At 45.3% G+C, this 21,204-nt stretch overlaps 1 protein-coding gene across 2 annotated transcripts in view; it reads left to right on the top strand.

Moving 5' to 3' along the window:
• The window catches only part of psme4b (proteasome activator subunit 4b), a 46,469-nt gene extending 25,265 nt beyond the window's left edge, over positions 1-21,204 (top strand). For both annotated transcript variants that reach the window (XM_064321140.1, XM_064321141.1), the window contains exons 21-47: positions 344-399; positions 2,702-2,758; positions 3,057-3,112; positions 3,441-3,539; positions 4,136-4,198; positions 4,761-4,856; positions 5,417-5,548; positions 7,305-7,514; positions 7,924-8,060; positions 8,388-8,441; positions 8,603-8,732; positions 8,999-9,080; positions 9,469-9,619; positions 9,885-9,954; positions 10,222-10,347; positions 11,480-11,632; positions 12,072-12,176; positions 12,404-12,495; positions 12,674-12,805; positions 13,101-13,309; positions 14,578-14,663; positions 14,978-15,106; positions 15,525-15,680; positions 16,543-16,705; positions 17,248-17,381; positions 17,914-18,053; positions 18,577-21,204. In XM_064321140.1, the coding sequence (XP_064177210.1) occupies positions 344-399; positions 2,702-2,758; positions 3,057-3,112; positions 3,441-3,539; positions 4,136-4,198; positions 4,761-4,856; positions 5,417-5,548; positions 7,305-7,514; positions 7,924-8,060; positions 8,388-8,441; positions 8,603-8,732; positions 8,999-9,080; positions 9,469-9,619; positions 9,885-9,954; positions 10,222-10,347; positions 11,480-11,632; positions 12,072-12,176; positions 12,404-12,495; positions 12,674-12,805; positions 13,101-13,309; positions 14,578-14,663; positions 14,978-15,106; positions 15,525-15,680; positions 16,543-16,705; positions 17,248-17,381; positions 17,914-18,048 (3,013 nt within the window). In that variant the 3' untranslated portion in view covers positions 18,049-18,053; positions 18,577-21,204. The remainder of the gene's footprint in view (positions 1-343; positions 400-2,701; positions 2,759-3,056; positions 3,113-3,440; positions 3,540-4,135; positions 4,199-4,760; positions 4,857-5,416; positions 5,549-7,304; positions 7,515-7,923; positions 8,061-8,387; positions 8,442-8,602; positions 8,733-8,998; positions 9,081-9,468; positions 9,620-9,884; positions 9,955-10,221; positions 10,348-11,479; positions 11,633-12,071; positions 12,177-12,403; positions 12,496-12,673; positions 12,806-13,100; positions 13,310-14,577; positions 14,664-14,977; positions 15,107-15,524; positions 15,681-16,542; positions 16,706-17,247; positions 17,382-17,913; positions 18,054-18,576) is intronic.

Genomic DNA, 21,204 nt, shown 5'->3' with positions numbered 1-21,204 from the left:
ATATCTTTCTATACACTCTATATATACACCTTCCTGATTATATTACCTGTCTGTACACACACCTGTCTGTATCTTCACCTATCTGTGCACATCTGCTTGTATTACCACCTGCCTCTACACACTTACAGTATCTTTATATTCTGTATCAGTTTCTACACACCTGTCTGTACACGCATTTTTGCCTATCCTCTCCTTTTGGTACATGCCTGTGCGCAACTTCACACCTTTTTCACTCACATCTCCATGTTCATGCTTGGTTGTTCCACACTGCTGCAGTGTGTGTGTGTGTGTGTTTGTGTGTGTGTGTGTGTGGCAGAGGTGTAATTTGCTCTGTTTCCTGCAGGATTACCAGTATGGTGGATCTGGAGGAAACCAAACTGTATGTGGGCATGGAATATGGTGAGTCTTGTGTAATGACACTGACTCTATAGGCGACTCTTGGCTCCTTACACTGACTCTATAGGTGACTCATGGCTCCTTACACTGACTCTATAGGCGACTCCTGGGTCCTTACACTGACTCTATAGGTGACTCTGTCACCTTACACCAGGCATGTCAAACTCAGTTTGGCTCTGGGGCCGGATCCAGACTTTCTGTTCTCGGGTGGGCCGGATCAGTAAAAGAATGTCAACTCCAAATATTTAGCTTTGTTTTTCAGTACTATGCTTTATCATTCAGCCTACATTTGTAGCCTACCCTACATATTATAATCACGGATGACAAGGGATCTTTTCTAAGCACAACACATTTATTCACCAACAATGGAAAAAAAAAATGATTTCATGTTAGGCGGTGAATGTGTTAACAACTGGTTTATTTTAACAGTTAAGTGAATGCAGTTTTACACCTGAACCAACTCACCACACTAAACAAACTCAAGTGGGAGCTATGAAAAAAATATTTTCGCCTTAATTGTCATACTGCTTTGAAATAAATAAAAAAAGAAATACAAAATAAAAGTTATAGCCGTGCATGGGCAATAAGATTAGAATACATCAGATCAAACTACTAGGCTGGGCCTACTGAAGCTGAGAATATACTGCACAATATTAATTGTCTTTAATATGAAACCAGATTAATCTTATTTTTAATGATCTGTATTCATGAGTGCAAACAAATTTCGTGTCATCACACTTTTTTTCTCTCTTACTGCACTCCTGCAGTCTACTTGCTGCTGCTGGCTCCTGAAACTTGGGATCTTTTTGCCTTCACAAGTGTATCGATATTAGGTGTCAAATCCTGAGTAGCAGCACATTTAACAATGTCATTCAAGTGTTTATTTGTTAACCTTGAGCGCTGCTTTGTTTTATTATTGTTCATTACGGAGAACACCTGTTCACAAAGATAAGTAGTCCCAAACATGGATAGAACCTTTGCAGCCATGGCTGTTATTTTGGGGTAACCTGGCACGAGATATTGATAAAACGTATCCAATCCCACGGACCCAAATTTATCCTTCATAGCGGAATCGCACTGCAAGTCAATAAGCTCGAGTTGAATGTCAGCTGGCATATCAGAAGGCTTCACTGTAAATGGCGAGCGAAAAAAGCCAAATTTGTTCTCAAGTTCACTGAATACCTGAAACCTCTGCTCAAACTCTCGCAGCAAATCTGTTATGTTGTCTTTATATTTTTCCAAATCATTATCGGGACGGTCTGGTGCCTCCGGACGCACAGCTGTGAGACAAGAGAAATGCGCGGTGTCACCGTTGGATAGCTGCGTCTCCCACAGTGACAGTTTCATCTTGAACGCACTTATGCTGTCGTAATATTGAGTGACAACTCTGTTACGGCCCTGCAATGTAGTGTTAAGTGTATTCAAGTGTTGTGTAATATCAACCATAAACGCAAGATCCTGCACCCATTCCTTGCATTTAAGTTCCTTTACTGGGCGTCCCTTCTTCTCCATGAACTGTCTAATTTCCCCTCGTAGCTCAAAGAAGCACTCCGTGTCCACTTTTCTTTTTTTTGACAGTGCCATTTTGGGAAGGGTGTGTTGACCGATAACTTGTTTAGTAGTGGTGAATTGTGAAGCAAGATTGCCGGTTTATTTTTAGTACTAACTCGTGTCAATGCCGCATGCTGGACGTGAGCTCTTTTACACATTTACTGCCCTCCCGCGGCCGGAGGGAGCATTTGGTTTGTATTTATTTTAAAAAATCATAACTTTTGATAGAAATAAGCTAGAGACTCGCTTCTTTTTTTGACATACTCAGAAATTTATGCCGGGCCGGATTAAATCATCCAACGGGCCGGGTCCGGCCCGCGGGCCGTATGTTTGACATGCCTGCCTTACACTGACTGTACTGGTGAACCTTCTCATTACACTGACTCTATAGATGAGTCTTCTCTTTACACTGACTCTATAGATGCGTCTGGCTTATTACACTGACTCTATAGGTGAGTCTGGCGTATTACACTGACTCTATAGGTGAGTCCGGCTTACTACACTGACTCTATAGGTGAGCCTGGCTTATTACACTGACTCTATAGGTGAGTCCTGCCTCATTACACTGACTCTGTAGGTGAATTCTGGCTCACTGACCCTACAGAGTGAGTCACAGTGCAGCTCTGTTCCCTTATGTGACTTGCTAGTTGACTGTAGTTGTGTAATTGCTGGCATACTGCAGGTGACCCTCCCTGAATCATCCCCAGTTTTCTGTGTCGATGCTGTGCCATAATGCATTTTGTCTGAACTACAGACCGGACCAGAGAGAACTACAGAGAGACCATCTGCAGGGTGATGAGACAGCTGTTACGTGAGTACGCCCTCACACACCTCTTACTCACAACCTGCTCACAGCACTTTCACTTCTCTGCTATATCTGCACCACATACCCTACTCAAGCCTCTGTTACATCTGACCCGCTCCATAATCATACCTTACTCACCCTCTGCTCACACTCTTATCACATCCTGCTAAACTCAAAACAGGCCTACCCTCCCCACTAATAGAACACTAATCTAGACTACTGTGCCCAAAACAGGTGTTTCCGCTACCTGCACCCCACTCAAACAACCATAATCTAATCAGTTATACCCTCTCTGTCTCCTTAGATTATATTCTGGAACATTCTGAGGATGACACAAAGTCCCTCTTCTCCATTATTAAGGTATGTAGCTACAGGACTATATGTTAGGATTTGAAATTGCGGGTAGTTTTTGAAAGTCCTAAAAAATATCTAAACTTTGGAATTATGCAACTATCAGAGCATTTTTGCTTGTAAAACACTAGATTTACTTTTAAAATGCTCAAAAACAGTTGCAATGTAGAGGATAGCTGTGCTTGACTTCCTGTGTGTGTGTACCTAGATATGTACATGCCTTCATGTTTGGGTGTATGTGGGTTTCTGTGTAGGTGTGTGCATATTATTGTGTGCTTACCTGTGTTTGTCTGTTTGCATGTCTGCGTACATATTCATTTTTTTTTTGTTCCCTCAGATCATTAATGACCTGCTGCACTTCAATGGTTCTCACAAGCCTGAGTTTGACTCTCGCTGGAAGAGTTTCACCTTGGTCAAAAAGTCCATGGAGAACCGGGTCAGTACCCTTAGGATTCAGCAGGACCACCCTATTGTACTTCTGTTGCTGGTGGAGGCAGATTTCTTTCAGTTGATGAAGTATAAACCTGCCCAGGGTAGAAGGTGTTTTATTATTCTATTACTACTGTCAGTATAAAGGTGTGGGAATGGCTGGGTTCAGTTTTGGCGGTGATGTGAGTTGACCTAATTGCATGATATATGCTAATTTAAGTCAGTTGCTCTGCCACTGAGAACCAGTATGACTGAGTGTTTGTATAATCACAAAAGGCCATAATTTTACTGATATTAGGAGCTACCTGACCAATACTGCTCTGGCATTATTGTCGGTCTGTGGACTTTTAAGCCCTTATTATATTGCTATTCAGTGTTTTGAGGGTATGTGTAAGACCTTAGTGTACTGGAATGCAGTGTTTTCTGCAGAACGTTTCAACCTCTGTTGTAGTAGTGTTCAGTATTTTGGCCATGGTTTTTAAACCCTCTCTGTACTGGTTGCGACAGTTGGGCTGGGTGTTTAAACCCCCATGGTAGTGATGTTAAGTGTTGTTTGGCAGCGTTTATGAACATCTGTGGTCTTCCCACTTTGTCCACCGTCAGCTCCATGGCAGAAAGCAGCACATTCGAGCCCTGCTCATCGACAGGGTCATGCTCCAGCACGAGGTGAGGCTCACTGCATCTGTCCGCTCCTGCCTGTCTGTCTGTCTGTGTCTGGGATCCACCCATGTATGTGTGTCTCTCTGTCTGTCCATCCCTGGTTTTCACCTCTGTCAGGACTCCATCTGCCTGTCTGTCTGCCTCTTTGTCTGCATGTCTGTCTGCCTGTCTGCCTGTCTGTCTGCATGTCTCTCGCTTCTATATCTGTTTCTCTGCCCTTATCTCTATCTCTCTTACTCGTCTCAGAGGATGTGGCTCTGTCTGTGTGTCTGTCTGAAAGTCAGTGCAAAACCATGTCAAAGGTGGGGATGAAATGTATCTAAACCCAAACTGTGAGCTGTATCTTGGTCAAGAATATTTATTAGCACTGTAAATCTCCCTGTATGAGCACATCTGCTAATACTACTGTGATTTGTGATTGTGTGTGTATGTGTGCGTGTGCATGTGCGTGTGTTCGCTCGCATGTGTGTGTGTGTGTGTGTGTGTGTGTGTGTGTGTGTGTGTGGTTGTGTGTGGTTGTGTGTATGTACAGTACGTATCTATTAATGTGTGTTTGTGTGTTTTCTAGCTGCGGAAGCTAACAGTGGAGGGCTCTGAATATAAGACGGTTCACCAGGACCTTCTTGGAGACCTGCTACAGCTCTCCACCAGCACATACAGTCAGGTAAGCCCCGTCTACTTCCCACGTTCACACGCTTTCTTTTACTCTTGCACTGGGCGACTGTGACTGTTCTGTCATGGTTGTGAGTGTTCTATGCATGTCTTTCCTACCCATGTGTACCCTTATTTCAACCAGTGCTACTTTGTATTCTGTGTGTGTTTACAAGTTCATATGAGTCCAGTAGTGACAGCATGTTATACATTTGAGTTTAAAGTGCTGTATTAGAGCTTATTTTAAACAGAATGTTTTCTGTGGTTGCAGGTACACTATGATGCGGTCATTAGCATGTGTATGTGTGTATGTTATAGGTGTGCAGTAAACTCAGTGTGTGTTCTTTGTGTGTATGTTGTAGGTGCGCAGTAAGGCTCAGAGTGTGTTCTCTGTGTATATTGCAGGTGTACAGTAAGGCTCAGAGTGTGTTCTGTGTATGTTACAGGTGTGCAGTAAGGCTAAGAGTGTGTTCTCTGTGTATGTTACAGGTGTGCAGTAAGGCTCAGAGTGTGTACTCTGTGTGTGTTACAGGTGCGCAGTAAGGCATAGAGTATGTTCTCTGTGTGTTACAGGTGCGCAGTAAGGCTCAGAGTGTGTTCTTCTCAGCTCTGGGAAGCTATAATTTCTGCTGCAGGGACCTGCTCCCTCATGTGCTGAAGTTCTTGGAACCAGATCGCACTGATGTCACGCTGCAACAGTTCAAGGTACGGCAGCTTTTCTTCCTCTCCCTCACCATCTCCTCCTCTCCTTTTCCCACTTCCTCTTTCCGCCACTCACATTCACTCTCTTTACATTAGAATTGTGCCTTTTACCCAGTACATCCATAATGAGATTACACAGTCTCTTGTCTTTTCAAGTACTGAGGAACACAGTGGTTTTCTTCTGATGTCTTTCTTCACAACTGAAAAACCTCTCTCTTGGTTGCATTCACTTTCAGTTCCATAATGCTTTATAAGCATGATATGATTTTACATCATTGCCAAAGCATAGCAATGAAGCATTCAGGACAGTTGCAATAAATTTGAATGAAGAAAGACAAAAATGTCGAAAGAGACAACCAGGAATATTACATGAACCAATAGAGTAATAACATTAATAACAAAGAGGAAATGGTGAAACATAAATAATAAAAATAAACTTTTAAATTGGTGCCTATCCCAGCATGCAGTGGGCAAGAGGCAGGAATATACACTGTTCACACACACATTCGTACCTATGGGCAATTTAGAGTTTCCGAAATGCCCACTGCATGCCTTTGGACTGTGGGAGGAAACCCACGTGAACCCGGGAAGAGCATGAAAGCTCCACATAGAAAGGCCGTACCTTTTTGCTGTCTGATGCAACAGTACTGTTCACTGTACCATCATGCTGCCCCCGGAAGATGGATTCAAGAACAAAATGTTATTCTTAATCACAGTGTTGTGGCAAGTGGCTATCTAGACGTCTTGAGGGGTGGAAATCGACCCCTTTTTGACATAAATGAATGTTAGCTCAAGTTAGCTACAATTTAGCTTAGGTTTTACCTGGATATAGCCTGGCTATGTCCTTGTCAGCTAGAAAACACCATCTAGACGTTCAGGTGAAAACCAAGCTACATTTAGTTGTCTAGCTGACTAGGCTATATCCGGGTAAAACCTGACCTATATTGGAGCTAACCTCAGCTAACATAGTCCATTTATGTGAAAATATTTCTCAACTTATAGGCTATTTCCACCCCTGTTGATGTCTAGATTCAGGCTTTTGCTCTATCTGGCAGCCTTGTATTCATTGCTTCCTGATTACAGCAGAGCAATGCCAGCCTGTCACAGCTGGTCCCTATGAACAGGCTGTGCTCTCTCAGTCTGTACATTGGCCAGGCTTTCCTTGGCTTGTGTTCAGTCACCATGGTCAAATATTCTGCTATGATGTTCTGTGTTTATTGCATTGAAACACATACTGAACTTGAAGGACTTAATTCCAATAAGTGATGTATTTTTTCTTTTTGTTTGGTTATGATTTGGTTTGATTTTATTTCTTGAAAAAAGTGGATCTGTGTCCTGAGGCCAAATGCTGTTAGTACTGTTAGTATCTGTTAGTGAACTGAACTTCAGTAGAGGTTGGCCAAGGGTACTCTTTTCTATATTCAGCTCTTGTTGTTGCAGGACTTTGTAACAATATAATCTATGGTCTCTAGTTTTTAGATGTTAACACAATTATGTGGCTCTTTTTTTGTTTGATAGTAGAAGATACTGGCCTAATTCTGCCACCTATGCATTGTTTGCCATTTTTGTCTGTACCTGGAGGTTTTGCTTTGTTGGTTTTGTCATCTCTGAGACAGACACCACACCTTTGGGAGTGCAGTTGGTTAGAATTTTGAACCAGATCCAGATTTCGATTTGGATTGCTCTTTTAATAGAAAGCTTTCTTTTTCAATTCATCACAACCCACACCCCCTCACTCTGTCTGTCTTTTCCTGGGCAGGGTGCGTTGTACTGTCTCCTTGGTAACCAAGGCGGGCTGTGCATGGCCTGTCTCCATGACTGGGACTGCGTGGTTCAGGCGTGGCCGGTGATGGTGCGCGCGGGTCTCAGTCGGGTCATGTGCCTCGAGAAGCCCTCTATCGTGCGCCTCTTTGACGACCTCACCGACAAGGTCCACCGGCAGTACGAGACCATCGGCCTGGACTTCACCGTAAGCTCCTCTGCTTGCTTCGCTCAGTGAATAAACGGTGATAGTCAAGGAGGAAGACCACAGCCAGGGGGGTGGTGTATTGAGCAAGGTCTTCTTTTTTTGTATTTGGTTGACTCTGTCATGCTGAGGGACTTAAAAGGATCATTTTAGCGTGGTACATTTGGCTCTGTGTTACAGCAACAATAACAGTGAGATACAGAACCACTGGAACTGGTATTATAGTGAACAGGAATGAAGTTGAGACTCTCTACCCTGAAGGGTTCTGTGTGGCTGACACACTGACTTCTTGTGGCTGACACACTGCCTTCTGGCCAATCAGACAGCTAACAGGACACCTATACTGCCTGGTAACCGTTTTTTTTTGTTTGATTATTGATAATGGACCCTTTTGGGCCACCGTCCCTTGCAGATTTCAGAGAATGTGTTGTCTCTGACCAATATGATCATGGAGTCCCGTAGCCCTGCCTCCTCTGTGGCCCCACCCTCTGCTGAAGTCCTAGAGTTGGGTGTACAGCGCCTACAAGCAAAAAACATGGACTCACAAGAGTGAGTATTCATTTCTGTGTGTAGCTTTTCACTGCACTATATAAACACACAAATTGACCTCAGAAAAGCAAGTATTCATCGCTGTACAGCTCTTTATTACACTCCTCACACAAATACTGACCTTAGTGAGTATTCACTGCTATAGCTTAATGTTCAGACAGTTATTCAGGCACACAAACTCTGTCACTGTCACTGCGTCACACTGTACCCCACATGCACGCACACACACAACCACACCCTCTGCTTCATCCCTTACTGTATTTGCTGCGTTCGGCTGTGCTGTTGGGTGTGGCAGTGGCAGTGCTGATCACTTCCTCTGCCCTACAGGAAGTACGAGAGGCTAATCGGCGAGCTCCTGGACTGCCTTAGTGATGGAGACCTGTAAGTGCACAAGTTTAGGTGTGCTTTCTTCTGCGTGTGTGTGTGTGTGTGCACGTTTGTGTGTGTGTGTGTGAGAGTGTGTGTGAGAGAGAGAGATAGAGATAGAGACATGTGCTGTTTCTGGCTTGCTAAGTGTCTGTCTGGCTCTCTGTGTACTCCAGGCCCTGGAAGTTTGAACACATGGCTATCGGGCTCCTGTCCCTGCTGCTGCGGGACGATCACCCCCTGCCTGTCCCTGCCGTGCGCTTCTTCATCCAGAGCCTCAACCACGACTCACTCACTGTGCGCCAGGTGAGTGTGACAACTGTGCTGCCAGAGAATTAACCACACATACACGCGCACACATTCACGCACACACACACACAAACACAAACCACATACTATGCATGCATGCGTGCACACACACACACACACAAACCACATACTATGCATGCATGCATGCACGCACACACACACACACACACACACAGACCACATATTACGCATGCATGCTCATACACACACACACCCAATCCACCTGTTGTAAAACTTCTATTCTGTGATTTGTTGTCCACTAGGTGGCAGTATTATCTGTTGCTGGCATCTTGAAGCAGCTGAAGAGGCCCCATAAGAAAGTTCTTGTTAGTCCAGAAGAAATCTGTGAGTAAATGCCTTACCTGATCAGAGTCTTGCTTTGCCTATTCTTTGTAACATACTAGAGTCAACTGCAACTTTTCTTCCAGCTTTTTTGGACAGGGAAACATGCCATTGTCTGGGCCAGGCTGCCTAAGCTAACTAGCAAGCTATCTGACCAGGCTATCAAGGTGGAAAGATAGTAATTAGATGGGCTATTTAGCTAGTTGACTAGATATCATAAACCTTTTTGTTTTCCAAGGTTTACCATGTTTGTTCAGTTCCATCCAATGAATGACTAATTTCATTCGAAGTTAGTTTTCCTACTGACCGGCTGTGGTAATGGTTTTGATTGTGGTATCTGTTTTTATGACATCACTACACACAAATAATGACATGACTCCCTCCCCTGCAGGTACCAGTGAGGCCGAGGGGATGGTGGCTGAGGACAGACCTGATAATTGGTGGCTTCTGTATGACAGCGAATATCTGCCCCACACACAGCAGGAGTGGGAGAGCTGCCACTTTGTGGAGAAAACCCACTTGGGCTTCTACAGCTGGCCACGGTACGCGCACACGCGCACATACACAAATGCGCACACATGCAATCACGCTCTCTTTGTTGGGGTTTCCTCTACTTTTCCTTTTCCTCATCTCAGTTTTTCTGATTTGTAACTTTTCTCCACTTCTTTCTTGCTTCCTCTGTCTTCCACACTCTGTCTCCTTCTATCTCTCTCTTTGTACCTGGCATACCCTTTTACTTTCTCTCCCTCCATTTCTATCCCCTCTCTCTTTCTCTGCCTCTTTCTCCCTCCAAATCTCTCTCTATAGGAAGCTGATGCTATATGCTCCTACACATGAGCAGCCAAAGCAAGACCTCAGTAGAGAGGAGATGAGTGAGGTATGCACACACAGTCACTACACACCCACACACACACACACTCACACACTCACTACATACACATGCACACACACACACACTGCAGCCATACATATACAAGCACACACATACACATAGACTCAAATACACGTTCAGGCACATACACTCAACACACATGCACATTCTACAACCTCATGCACAGGCAATCAAATACATATACACATGCACACAGATGACATAGGATTGCATGCATATAAATGTGATGGTCGGGTGTATTTTGTGTGTCAGAGGGAGCAGGTTGTGTACGACCATTTCATCGACCCCGAGTTCATCGACCAGCTGATCAAGTTCTTGTGCCTTGAGGACCGTAAGGGCAAGGACCGCTTCAGCCCTAGAAGATTCTGCCTCTTCAAGGTAGCAAACCTGCCTCTTACAAAACAACTTGATGTACACTATTTAGGCTCCGCCTCTTAAAGTTACCACACCTGCCTCTTACAGGCCACTAATCTGTAAAGAATTGGCTCCGCCTCTTAAAGTTACCACACCTGCCTCTTACAGGCCACTAATCTGTAAAGAATTGGCTCCGCCTCTTAAAGTTACCACACCTGCCTCTTACAGGCCACTAATCTGTAAAGAATTGGCTCCGCCTCTTAAAGTTACCACACCTGCCTCTTACAGGCCACTGATCTGTACATAATAGGCTCCGCCTCTTAAAGGTACCACACCTGCCTCCTACAGGCCAGTAATCTGTACAGAATAGGCTCCGCCTCTTAAAGGTACCACACCTGCCTCCTACAGGCCAGTAATCTGTACAGAATAGGCTCCGCCTCTTAAAGGTACCACACCTGCCTCCTACAGGCCAGTAATCTGTACAGAATAGGCTCCGCCTCTTAAGGTACCACACCTGCCTCCTACAGCCAGTAATCTGTACAGAATAGCTTCCGCCTCTTAAAGGTACCACACCTGCCTCCTACAGGCCAGTATCTGTACGAATAGCTCCGCCTCTTAAAGTACCACACTTGCCTCCTACAGGCCAGTAATCTGTACAGAATAGGCTCCGCCTCTTAAAGGTACCACACCTGCCTCCTACAGGCCAGTAATCTGTACAGAATAGGCTCCGCCTCTTAAAGGTACCACACCTGCCTCCTACAGGCCTCTATTTTGTACTCTATGTTGGCCCCGGCTCTTTAAGCAAACACACCTGCTTTTTACTCAGTAACACACGAGAAATTACTGTTTTCTGTGGTTTCCAAAATAAGGCCGGGAGACATAATTGGTCAAACTCCCATGCAGTGTCTGCTGTAGTTAATTTCTCCAGCCTTCGTCCATATTCTCTCTACACTTCAGTCTTAATCAAACCTGCTGGCAGCCTTATGTGTGGGTACGTCTGAAATTGCTGGGTGACTCGAGTCTACTCGTCTGAATGGCTTGTGTTTTGGGTCTTCTGGATTTCTGTATCTGAATTACTCAAAGGCCTGTGTGTGGGTTTGTCTGTATATGACCAGCTGCTCCACTTGCGATGTGGATTTTCTGTGCCCCGCCGCAGGGATTGTTCCGGAACTTCGGCGACGCTTTCCTGCCCGTGTTCCTGCCGCACATGGAGCGCCTGGTGGCCGACTCCCACGAGAGCACGCAGCGCTGCGTCGCTGAGATCATGGCAGGCCTGATCCGCGGCTCCAAACACTGGAGCTACAGCAAGGTGAGAAGGCACAGACACCTCACACACGCACACATACACACGCTGTAGAAACACACACACACCATACACAACACACACAGCACACAGTGCATGCACACAAGTGCACTGTACAACACTACGCACGCACACACACACACACACAGACACACTAGTACACTGTACCTGCACTACACACATACACACACATGCATCACACACTCACACAGAAGTACACTGAACACACAGTACACACAAGCGCATTTTACAAGCACTACACATGCACACACACACATACACTGCACATAATACCCACAGTACACACGCACACACACACAAACACACACTCACACACAAGTACACTGTACTTGCACCACACACATGCACACACACACTCTACTCCACGTGAACACTTATTACAGTATGAGGTGTGTGTTTCTTATTTGTACCCAACACTCGGCAGGTGGTGCGACTCTGGGAGATGCTCAGTCCTCTGATCCGTACAGCCCTGTCCAACATCACCGTGGAAACCTACGTTGACTGGGGCACCTGCATCGCCACTGCCTGTGTACGTATAGACACACTCGTACACACCTAGATGCACACACTGCAAGGCTATGCCATCAACCTATCCAGAGTGCGTCTGTTTCCTCACTCTTCAATGTCAATGATGAATAAGCGCTACCACATATCAACATTGTGGATTGTGCTCTTTAGTCAGTGATTTTTGACCAGGTCCTCACTTTGTCACGTATTCTGACTGTGTCCTCACGTGTTGGTCTTACATGCTTACAGGAGAGCAGAGACCCTCGGAAGCTGCACTGGCTGTTTGAGATGCTGATGGAGTCACCGGTTAACGGAGAAGGGGGGTCCTTTGTGGATGCCTGGTGAGGCATTCCACTCACAAAATATTCACACACATGCCTGCACATGCGCACACATGATGACATGTTACGCTGGTTGCTGGTGTGTACATAGATGTTTGTGTGTATATGTATAAATGTGTGCAGTGTGCGTGCATTTTGTTTGATTGTGTGTATTTATGTGTATCTCTCTCTCTCTCAGTCGGCTGTATGTGCTACAGGGCGGTCTAGCACAGCAGCAGTGGCGTGTTCCGGAACTCTTGCACAGACTACTGGACTACCTGGAGCCCAAACTCACACAGGTGTACAAGAACGTGCGCGAGCGCATTGGGAGGTAAGCCTCACTAGACACACGAACACGCACACACACACACTTAAACCCTGCAGGACCTGCACCTGAGGAATTCAAATGATGAGATGTAGAAAACTCTACTACTAATGCACATCAGTTTTATGCTAGCCATCTAAAACTGACATGCTCCCTCCGCTGATACTACCTTCCTCAATCTTTTCTTTTCCATCACTCCCTTGTACGTTCCTCTCTTACCTTCACTCTCACTCGCTTCCTTCTCTCTTCCTTTATACTTCATTTCTCTCTCTCTCTCTCTCTCTCTCTCTCTCTCTCTCAGTGTGCTGACCTACATCTTCTTGATTGACGTGAGCCTGCCGCTCACTCGGCCTACGACGTCGCCGCGGATCTGGGAGTTCACGGGCCGGGTTCTGGACAAGCTCAAGCCACTGATGGAGGGCGACGAGGAGATCCAGAACCACGTTCTGGAGGAGTATGGAGAGGAGGAGCAGGATGAGAGGACACAGGCCATCAAACTGCTGAAGACTGGTGAGGGGTGAGGGGGGGCATTGCGTGTACGTAACACATGTTCATAGTATGTATGAGATGCCTGGTTAGGGTGTGTGGGTCTTACAGTGCTCAAGTTGCAGATGGTGACTGTGTGTACTACTGCATGTGTCATGTAGTAATATCAGTAATATGCAAGTGATAGGCGAGTAACGCTTTGTAAATGTGTGAGTGTGTGGTTGGTAGTGTGTCAGTGTAATGTGTGGTTTAATGCTGAAGTAGCAGATGGTAGGTGTGTGTGTGTGTGTGTGTACAATATCTGAGTAATATGTGTTTAAGTGCAGACGGCCTGTGTGTGTGTGTGTGTGTGCATGCATGTGTGGGTTTGTGTGTGTGTGTGTATGCATGCGTGTGTGTGTTTGTGTAATGTGTAATATTTGTTTTAATGCTGAAGTAGCAGATGGTGGTTGTTGTTATGTCCCAAAAGCCAAACCGAGTTCCAATAACCAGGGACAACAACGGACAGTAACATATCACATGCCACAAACAAAACAAGGAGTCAAAATCTACATACACTAACAAAAATATAAGATTTATTACAAACAGTAAGACAAAAAACAGAACACATTACCATGTGTAGGCTAACAGGATGGTTCAGGCAAAAAACAGACCAGAGCTACGCTACTCTTCATTTAAAAGAAAGCACAGTTCTAAACCTCACTACCGGGGCAAAGCAAAAGGAGTGAGTCTTCTGGCAAACTTCTTCCTGCTCTGGCCTAACCGTCTACAAACATGTTAAAACAAAGAAAATGCCTGACCACCTGCAACCTACAACACAAAAGTACCAACACAACATACACAGAAAACAAAACATGATAGTGGCAAATTGTGACACACAAAAGTAAAGGGAGTCTTAAAAAGGCGTCTGAGTCAAATAGGAATATCTCTTCCCAAAGGAATCTCTGAAAAGCCCCGTTCAACTGAGGTGTCTTCAGGCTTTATCCGGCTGACTTAGGTGGACACAGGTGTGCATCGTCAAGCGATCAAGCCTCAATCAGCTCCACCTGCAGGATTAATACTTGCACGCAGACTCACATAGCAAGGGAACGTAACAGCGTGTGTGCATGTATGTGTGTAATATCTCAGTAGTGCTGGTGGGCAGTGTGTGTGCATGTGTGTGTGTGTGTGTGTGTGTGTGGTTGTGGTTGTGTGTGTGTGATGTCTCAGTAACTTGTGTTGTAATGCTGAAGTAGCAGATGGTGGGTGTGTGTGTGTGTGTGTGTGTAAAGTCTCAGTAATGTGTGTTTTAGTGCTGAAGTGGCAGATGGCCAGTGCGGGGCGCTCTTTCTCCACTGCGGTTCGGGAACAGGTGCAGCTTCTGCCCCTGCTCTTCATGGTGAGCGTTCACTCTCTCTCTCATAAAGCATAATGCCCCTCTCTTCATATTTCCATTTTACACATGCTGTGGTCACACTGTAACTTAGCTTAGGGCAGTCCCATTTTCCCTGTCGTTTTCTGATTCAGTGTGTGGTTCAAACTCTCAAACACCGTTTCAGACAAACACACAAGCACACACGCACACACACACATACACACACAAGGACATGTGCACACATGCACACACACACACACACACACACTGCCTTGTATATACACACAGTCTCGCAGATACATACAGAGTTGTGAGTGTGCCTTTCTGTGTGTGTGCAGATTGCTCCGGTGGAGAATGATGACAGCTACGACGAGATGAAAAGGGACGCAAAAGCCTGCCTGTCACTCATGTCCCAGGGGCTGCTGTACCCAGGGCAGATCCCAGAGGTGCTTTGTACACTGGAGAAGGTGAGACACCAGGGGGCACTCCTGAGCACAGCTCGCTTCTCAGTGGGTAATCCAGACATGGTGCAGTACATGTCCGAAAACAGTTTACATACCTACTACTGAGTATACAAGTTCCATATAGATTTTATACTGTACAACTTGTATACTCAATAATAGGCAAGTAAGATATTTTTAGCAAATGAAATGCAATGCTGTCTCAATGACTACTTATGTAAATCACATGATTGGCTACTCCTGCTCACGTGACCCTGGATGGTGCACATTTTAGTTTTACCAGTTGAAATTTTACATTTACTGTTGTAGAACCCAGAAAGGTAAGTTGAATTGTTTGTAGGAATAACTGTATGCAGGTAGTGGCATTGCTTGTTTTCCATGTGAGATCCAAACGTGTAACAGCAGGGGGCGCTCTCTCCCGCAGATTGCCCACAGCAGCTCCTGGCATGCGCGCTACACGGTGCTGACCTTCCTGCAGGTCATGGTCTTCTACAACCTATTCACCTTCCTGAGCGACGAGCAGAGCATCCACACTGTGCGAGTGCTGGTCCTCACTCTGCTGGAGGATGAGCAGCTGGAGGTGCTGACACACACACACACACACACACACTCATTCACACACACATACACACACACACACACACACATGTTTGTATTGCTATACTTGTGAGGACTTCCCATTGACTTACATTCATTCCGTAACACTACATGCCTAACCTTAAACGTAACCTTAACCTAATTGTAACCCTAACTAAGTCCTAACCCTAAAACAGCCTCTTGAACTTGTGGGGACCAGCAAAAGGTCCCCACCTTGCGTAATTTTCCTCATCGTTCTATCCTTGTGGGGACATTTGGTTCTCACAAAGATAGTAATACATGCCCACACACGCTCACACTCATACACACACACACACACACACACTCATTCACGCACACACACACACACACACACACACACACACACACACTCGCACACACACATACAGACACACACACGTACACACACACAGACACACACATACACACAGAGGCACAGACGCACACGCGCACACACTCATTCACACACACACGTACACACACAAACACACACATACAGACACACGTTCACACACACAGACACACGCATACACACAGAGGTACAGACACACATACACACGCGCATGCACATGCACATGTACGCACGCATACTCACACACAGACATACTCGAAGTACAGCCACACGCATGTACGCGTGCATGCGCACACACAAACATACAACTTTTGCGACCTTATTATATTAACCCTTTTCCCGTCTTTCTCATTGTCTTTCCTTCCCTAATCCCCTTTGCCTGTCTTGTACCCTCTGCCTTTCCTTCTCTCCCTTTCCCTCCCTCTTTTTCACCTTTCCTCCCTCCCTCTCTCTCCTCCTCTTTATCCCCCCCCCCCCCACCCCCCCGCCTCAGGTGCGTGAGATGGCTGCCACCACTCTGAGCGGTTTCCTGCAATGTAACTTCCTGTCCATTGACGCTTCCATGCAAACTCACTTTGAGACCCTCTGTAAGACCCGGCTGCCCAAGAAGAAGAAGAGAGATCTGGGCTCGACGGTGGACACCGTCCCCTCTGCGGGTACTGCACGCCCTACACGCTTCTGAATGCACGTGCTGCATGCGTGACACGCCACAAACTGAACACTAGACATGAATGAGACTACACAAGCTGCATACATCACACTGCACGCATAGCACTGCACATGCTACACGCTATAGCCTTAACATGTACTGTACTGCACTTGCTGTAATTATTTGCATATTCACATACTGCGTATTCAAGTATTACACAGTTCATATACTTACTTTGTACTTACTTTACTTTCGACGTATCACGCAGTTCATATACTTACTTTGCTTCACCCTCAGCTCAAGGGGGCATAACATAATGGAGTCGAACACTAGATGGGAATGGTTACAAATGAGTTTATTAAATTATCAAAACAAAAAAGAGTAAAGAAAAATGAAAAATGTGATTGAGAGAGAGAGACTGGAGGAGAAGTTCTTTTATAGTGCCTCAACCATGTGGCTCTGAGCAGCAATCACAGCTGATTGGCTTATTATACTCTGCCTTTGTTCCAATGTGCTTGTGTCTGTGTGTGTGTGTGGGTGTGTGTACAGACCTTATGCGGCGCCATGCTGGAGTGCTGGGTCTAAGCGCCTGCATCCTCTCCAGTCCGTACAATGTGCCCAGCTGGATGCCCCAACTACTCATGAACCTGAGCGCTCACCTCAACGACACACAACCCATAGAGGTACTGAACACTACTCATAGCTCATAGAAGCACTGAACACCACACTAAGCTCATAGAGGTACTGAACACCACACACAGCCCATAGAAGTATTGAACACCACACAGCCTACAGAGGTACTGGATATCACACAGCCCATAGAGGTACTGAACACCACACAGCCTACAGAGGTACTGGATATCACACACAGCCCATAGAGGTACTGAACACCACACAGCCTACATAGGTACTGAACACCACACAGCCTACAGAGGTACTGGATATCACACACAGCCCATAGAGGTACTGAACACCACACAGCCTACATAGGTACTGAACACCACACAGCCTACAGAGGTACTGGATATCACACACAGCCCATAGAGGTACTGGACACCACACAGCCTACAGAGGTACTGAAAATCACACACAGCCCATAGAGGTACTGAACACCACACACTGCCCATAGAGGTACTGAACACCAAACACAGCACAGAGAGGTACTGAACACCACCCACAACAATACTGAGGTACTGACCTAAATTTCTATGGCAGATGACCGTGAAGAAGACGCTGTCAGACTTCCGACGGACTCACCATGACAACTGGCAGGAGCACAAGCAGCAGTTCACTGATGACCAGCTAGTGGTGCTGACCGACCTGCTAGTGTCACCCTGCTACTATGCCTAGAACAGGTATTTTACCTGCACACCAACACACATTACGTTACATTACAGGCATTTAGCAGATCCTCTTATCCAGAGCGACTTACACAACTTTTACATAGCATTTACATCACATCCAATTATGCAGCTGGTTATGTACTGAAGCAATACAGGTTAAGTACCTTGCTCAAGGGTACAACGGCAGTGTACCGAGAATCGAACCTGTGACTTTTAGGTTACAAGACCAGTACCCATTATACTACACTGCCGCTCACCTGTACATCCATTTACCTGCTCATGTCATTCATCTGCTCCTACACTTAGAACAGGCATTTCACTTCTGCACTGCTACGCCTGTGCATATTTATAGCCCCTCATTGTTTACCTGCTGCAATGCTTTGGCAATTTCCCCTCCTCTGTTACACCCAATCATCTGAGCCTGAAGGCTTAAGGCGAATGAGGTTTGAAAACAGAACCACAGTTCAGTTCAACCAGCGAGTCCCACGCCACCTTTCAGCTCTGACCGCAGCCACGTTCTCTCTCTTTTTTTCAGGGCATCACAGGACTCTCTTCAAGAGACCATTTTTTGTTTTCATGAATTATTTTTTTGTTATACATTTTGTGAAGATTGAGGAACAAACAAAATGATATATTTTTTGTCATGTGGTTCTTTCCCACTCTCCTGTGGTCTGTGGTCTGTCTGAATACGCTGTGGTCATCCACGGTCATCCACGGTTAGGACTGAAGCGCCCAAAGACCTGCCATTCAGCAGACCATGTGTTTGGGGGAAATTTCTGAAAACGTGTTTCGTTCTTTAGGTCTTGTGTCTGATGTACTTCATTTTCCAGATGAATCCAAGGTGTTTGTGAATCCAAGGAGTCTACGGTCTAATATTACGGTCCCATTTCCCTCCAGTTTAGAGTGTGCAGAGGTGATTTACAGCGATGCTTTTCCCTTACTCTACAGCATTGTGTGGAGGTTCACATAATTATAGCAGTGTGATTCACACATGTACAGCACAGTGTTAAGATCTACAGATTTGCAACATGTTGATGAGGTCTGCATGAGGTCAGCACCGTGTTAAGATCGCATACTGAATTTGCAGCACTATGTTGAGATCACATACTGAATTTGCAGCACTGTTAAAATCTCATACTGAATTTGCAGCACAATGCTGAGATCACATACTGAATTAGCAGCACTGTGTTAAAATCACATACTGAATTTGCAGCACTATGTTGAGATCACATACTGAATTAGCAGCGCTGTTAAAATCACATACTGAATTTGCAGCACTATGTTGAGATCACATACTGAATTAGCAGCGCTGTTAAAATCGCATACTTAATTTGCAGCACTATGTTGAGATCACATACTGAATTAGCAGCACTGTGTTAAAATCACATACTGAATTTGCAGCACTATGTTGAGATCACATACTGAATTAGCAGCACTGTGTTAAAATCACATACTGAATTTGCAGCACTATGTTGAGATCACATACTGAATTAGCAGCACTGTTAAAATCGCATACTGAATTTGCAGCACTATGTTTAGAGCACATACTGAATATGCAGTACTGTCGAGAGTCACACATTTACCAAGACCTGTAAGCAGTCTGGCAGGTGGCATTTGGAGAAGGTTCATTGCTGGTGAAAGGCCACCATACAAAATGTAGCCTAATTGTTGACTTAATGTACAAATTGTGTGTGTTTGTATTATATGTGTACCTTTGTAAATAGTACACACACACATTTAACATGTACGTATGTAGATACTCCTTGTGTATCTTTATATGTTGTAAACTCACATTACTATTTTCTGAAGTGTGTTGTCTATCTATCCATTATCTAACCCCTAATTCCTGGTCAGGGTTGTAGGGGACTGGAATCTAACCCAGCATGTATTGGGAGAGAGGCAGGAATACACCTTGGACTGGTCACCAGTCTATCGCAGGGCACACACACCATTCACTCTCAGTCATACATACAGGAAATTTAGAATCTCCAGTTAGCCTACCACATGTCTTTGGACTGTGGGAGGAAACCAGAATAACTAGAGGACTCTCACGCAGACACGGGAAGAAACATGCAAACTCCACACAGAAAGGCCCCGGCCGGGACTCAAACCCAAAACCCTCTTGCTGTGAGGCGACCACCACAGTGTTGTCCCTGAGAATAACAGTATTGTAATTCCTTTGTTATTTGGAGAGGCACATTCTGGAAACTTCGGGGAATGTAAGAATTTGCCGCAATGTGGCCCAGTCGGTATAAGCGATCAATGCAAAACCATGCTGAGCTCAACTAGGCTGGTTTCCTGGACTCATCCCCCTAGCTGTTGTGTGGGCTTTCTTGTGCATGAACTCGCCGCTGGTCCACAGGTATGTGTTTTGGCGGTGCGCAGGACGTTCAGCTCTAATGCTGTTTGAGTGTACGTGGGCGGCGCGGTGGAAATAGGGCGGTGAAGCTGCTCGTTAAAAACAGGAAACAAAAAAAAAAAAGTCGATTCATTTCCTCATACATTTCTGATAAACTTTTTACTGGCCATTCTGTCATGATAGCGCAGTAATAACTCAAATGCCGAAAAAGGCTGATTCTGACGTGAGGGCATTGTGTGGGATGTGAGGTAACTGCAGCATCGCCGTTCTGTTTGCGTTGTACTGCAGTGGGCGATATCGAGCAACGACGAGGACGAACGCTCAAAACCATGACTAACCATGACCATGCCGGGTTAGTGGGCATCAGTTTGGATGTGTGTGTGTGTGTGTGTGTGTGTGTTAGTGAGTGTGTGGTAGTATATGCATGTCCTTGTTACACAGCAATATGAATATAAGCATGTGTCTATGTGTTCTTACTCAGGGCTCAGTGTTACTGTATGGATGCCATGTGATTACAATGCCCCCACCACCAACTTAGCCGTGAGCTCAGATACTGAGTTGATAATCATTATTATTCTAGATTTTTATAACCAATACAAATGGTGTGGTTTATGTCAACAAACTGCAACAAACGGCTTTTATTTTACATGCATGGGCCCAGTCATTGTGTGTTCTGGCTGATCCCACTGAATCTGTCTGTACAGAACCACTGTATAGAGTATTGCCAAAAGTGCAGGGACTTTTTTTTATAGTGGATGTATGTTTGCCTATCTTAATGCAGAGCCAATAAAAGAGTTGTTTGTA

Source organism: Anguilla rostrata, chromosome 2 (genome assembly GCF_018555375.3).
Source record: "Anguilla rostrata isolate EN2019 chromosome 2, ASM1855537v3, whole genome shotgun sequence".
NCBI classification, from domain to species: domain Eukaryota; kingdom Metazoa; phylum Chordata; class Actinopteri; order Anguilliformes; family Anguillidae; genus Anguilla; species Anguilla rostrata.
Note: the sequence above shows the minus strand (reverse complement) of the source record. Positions and strands in the feature narration are given on the sequence as shown.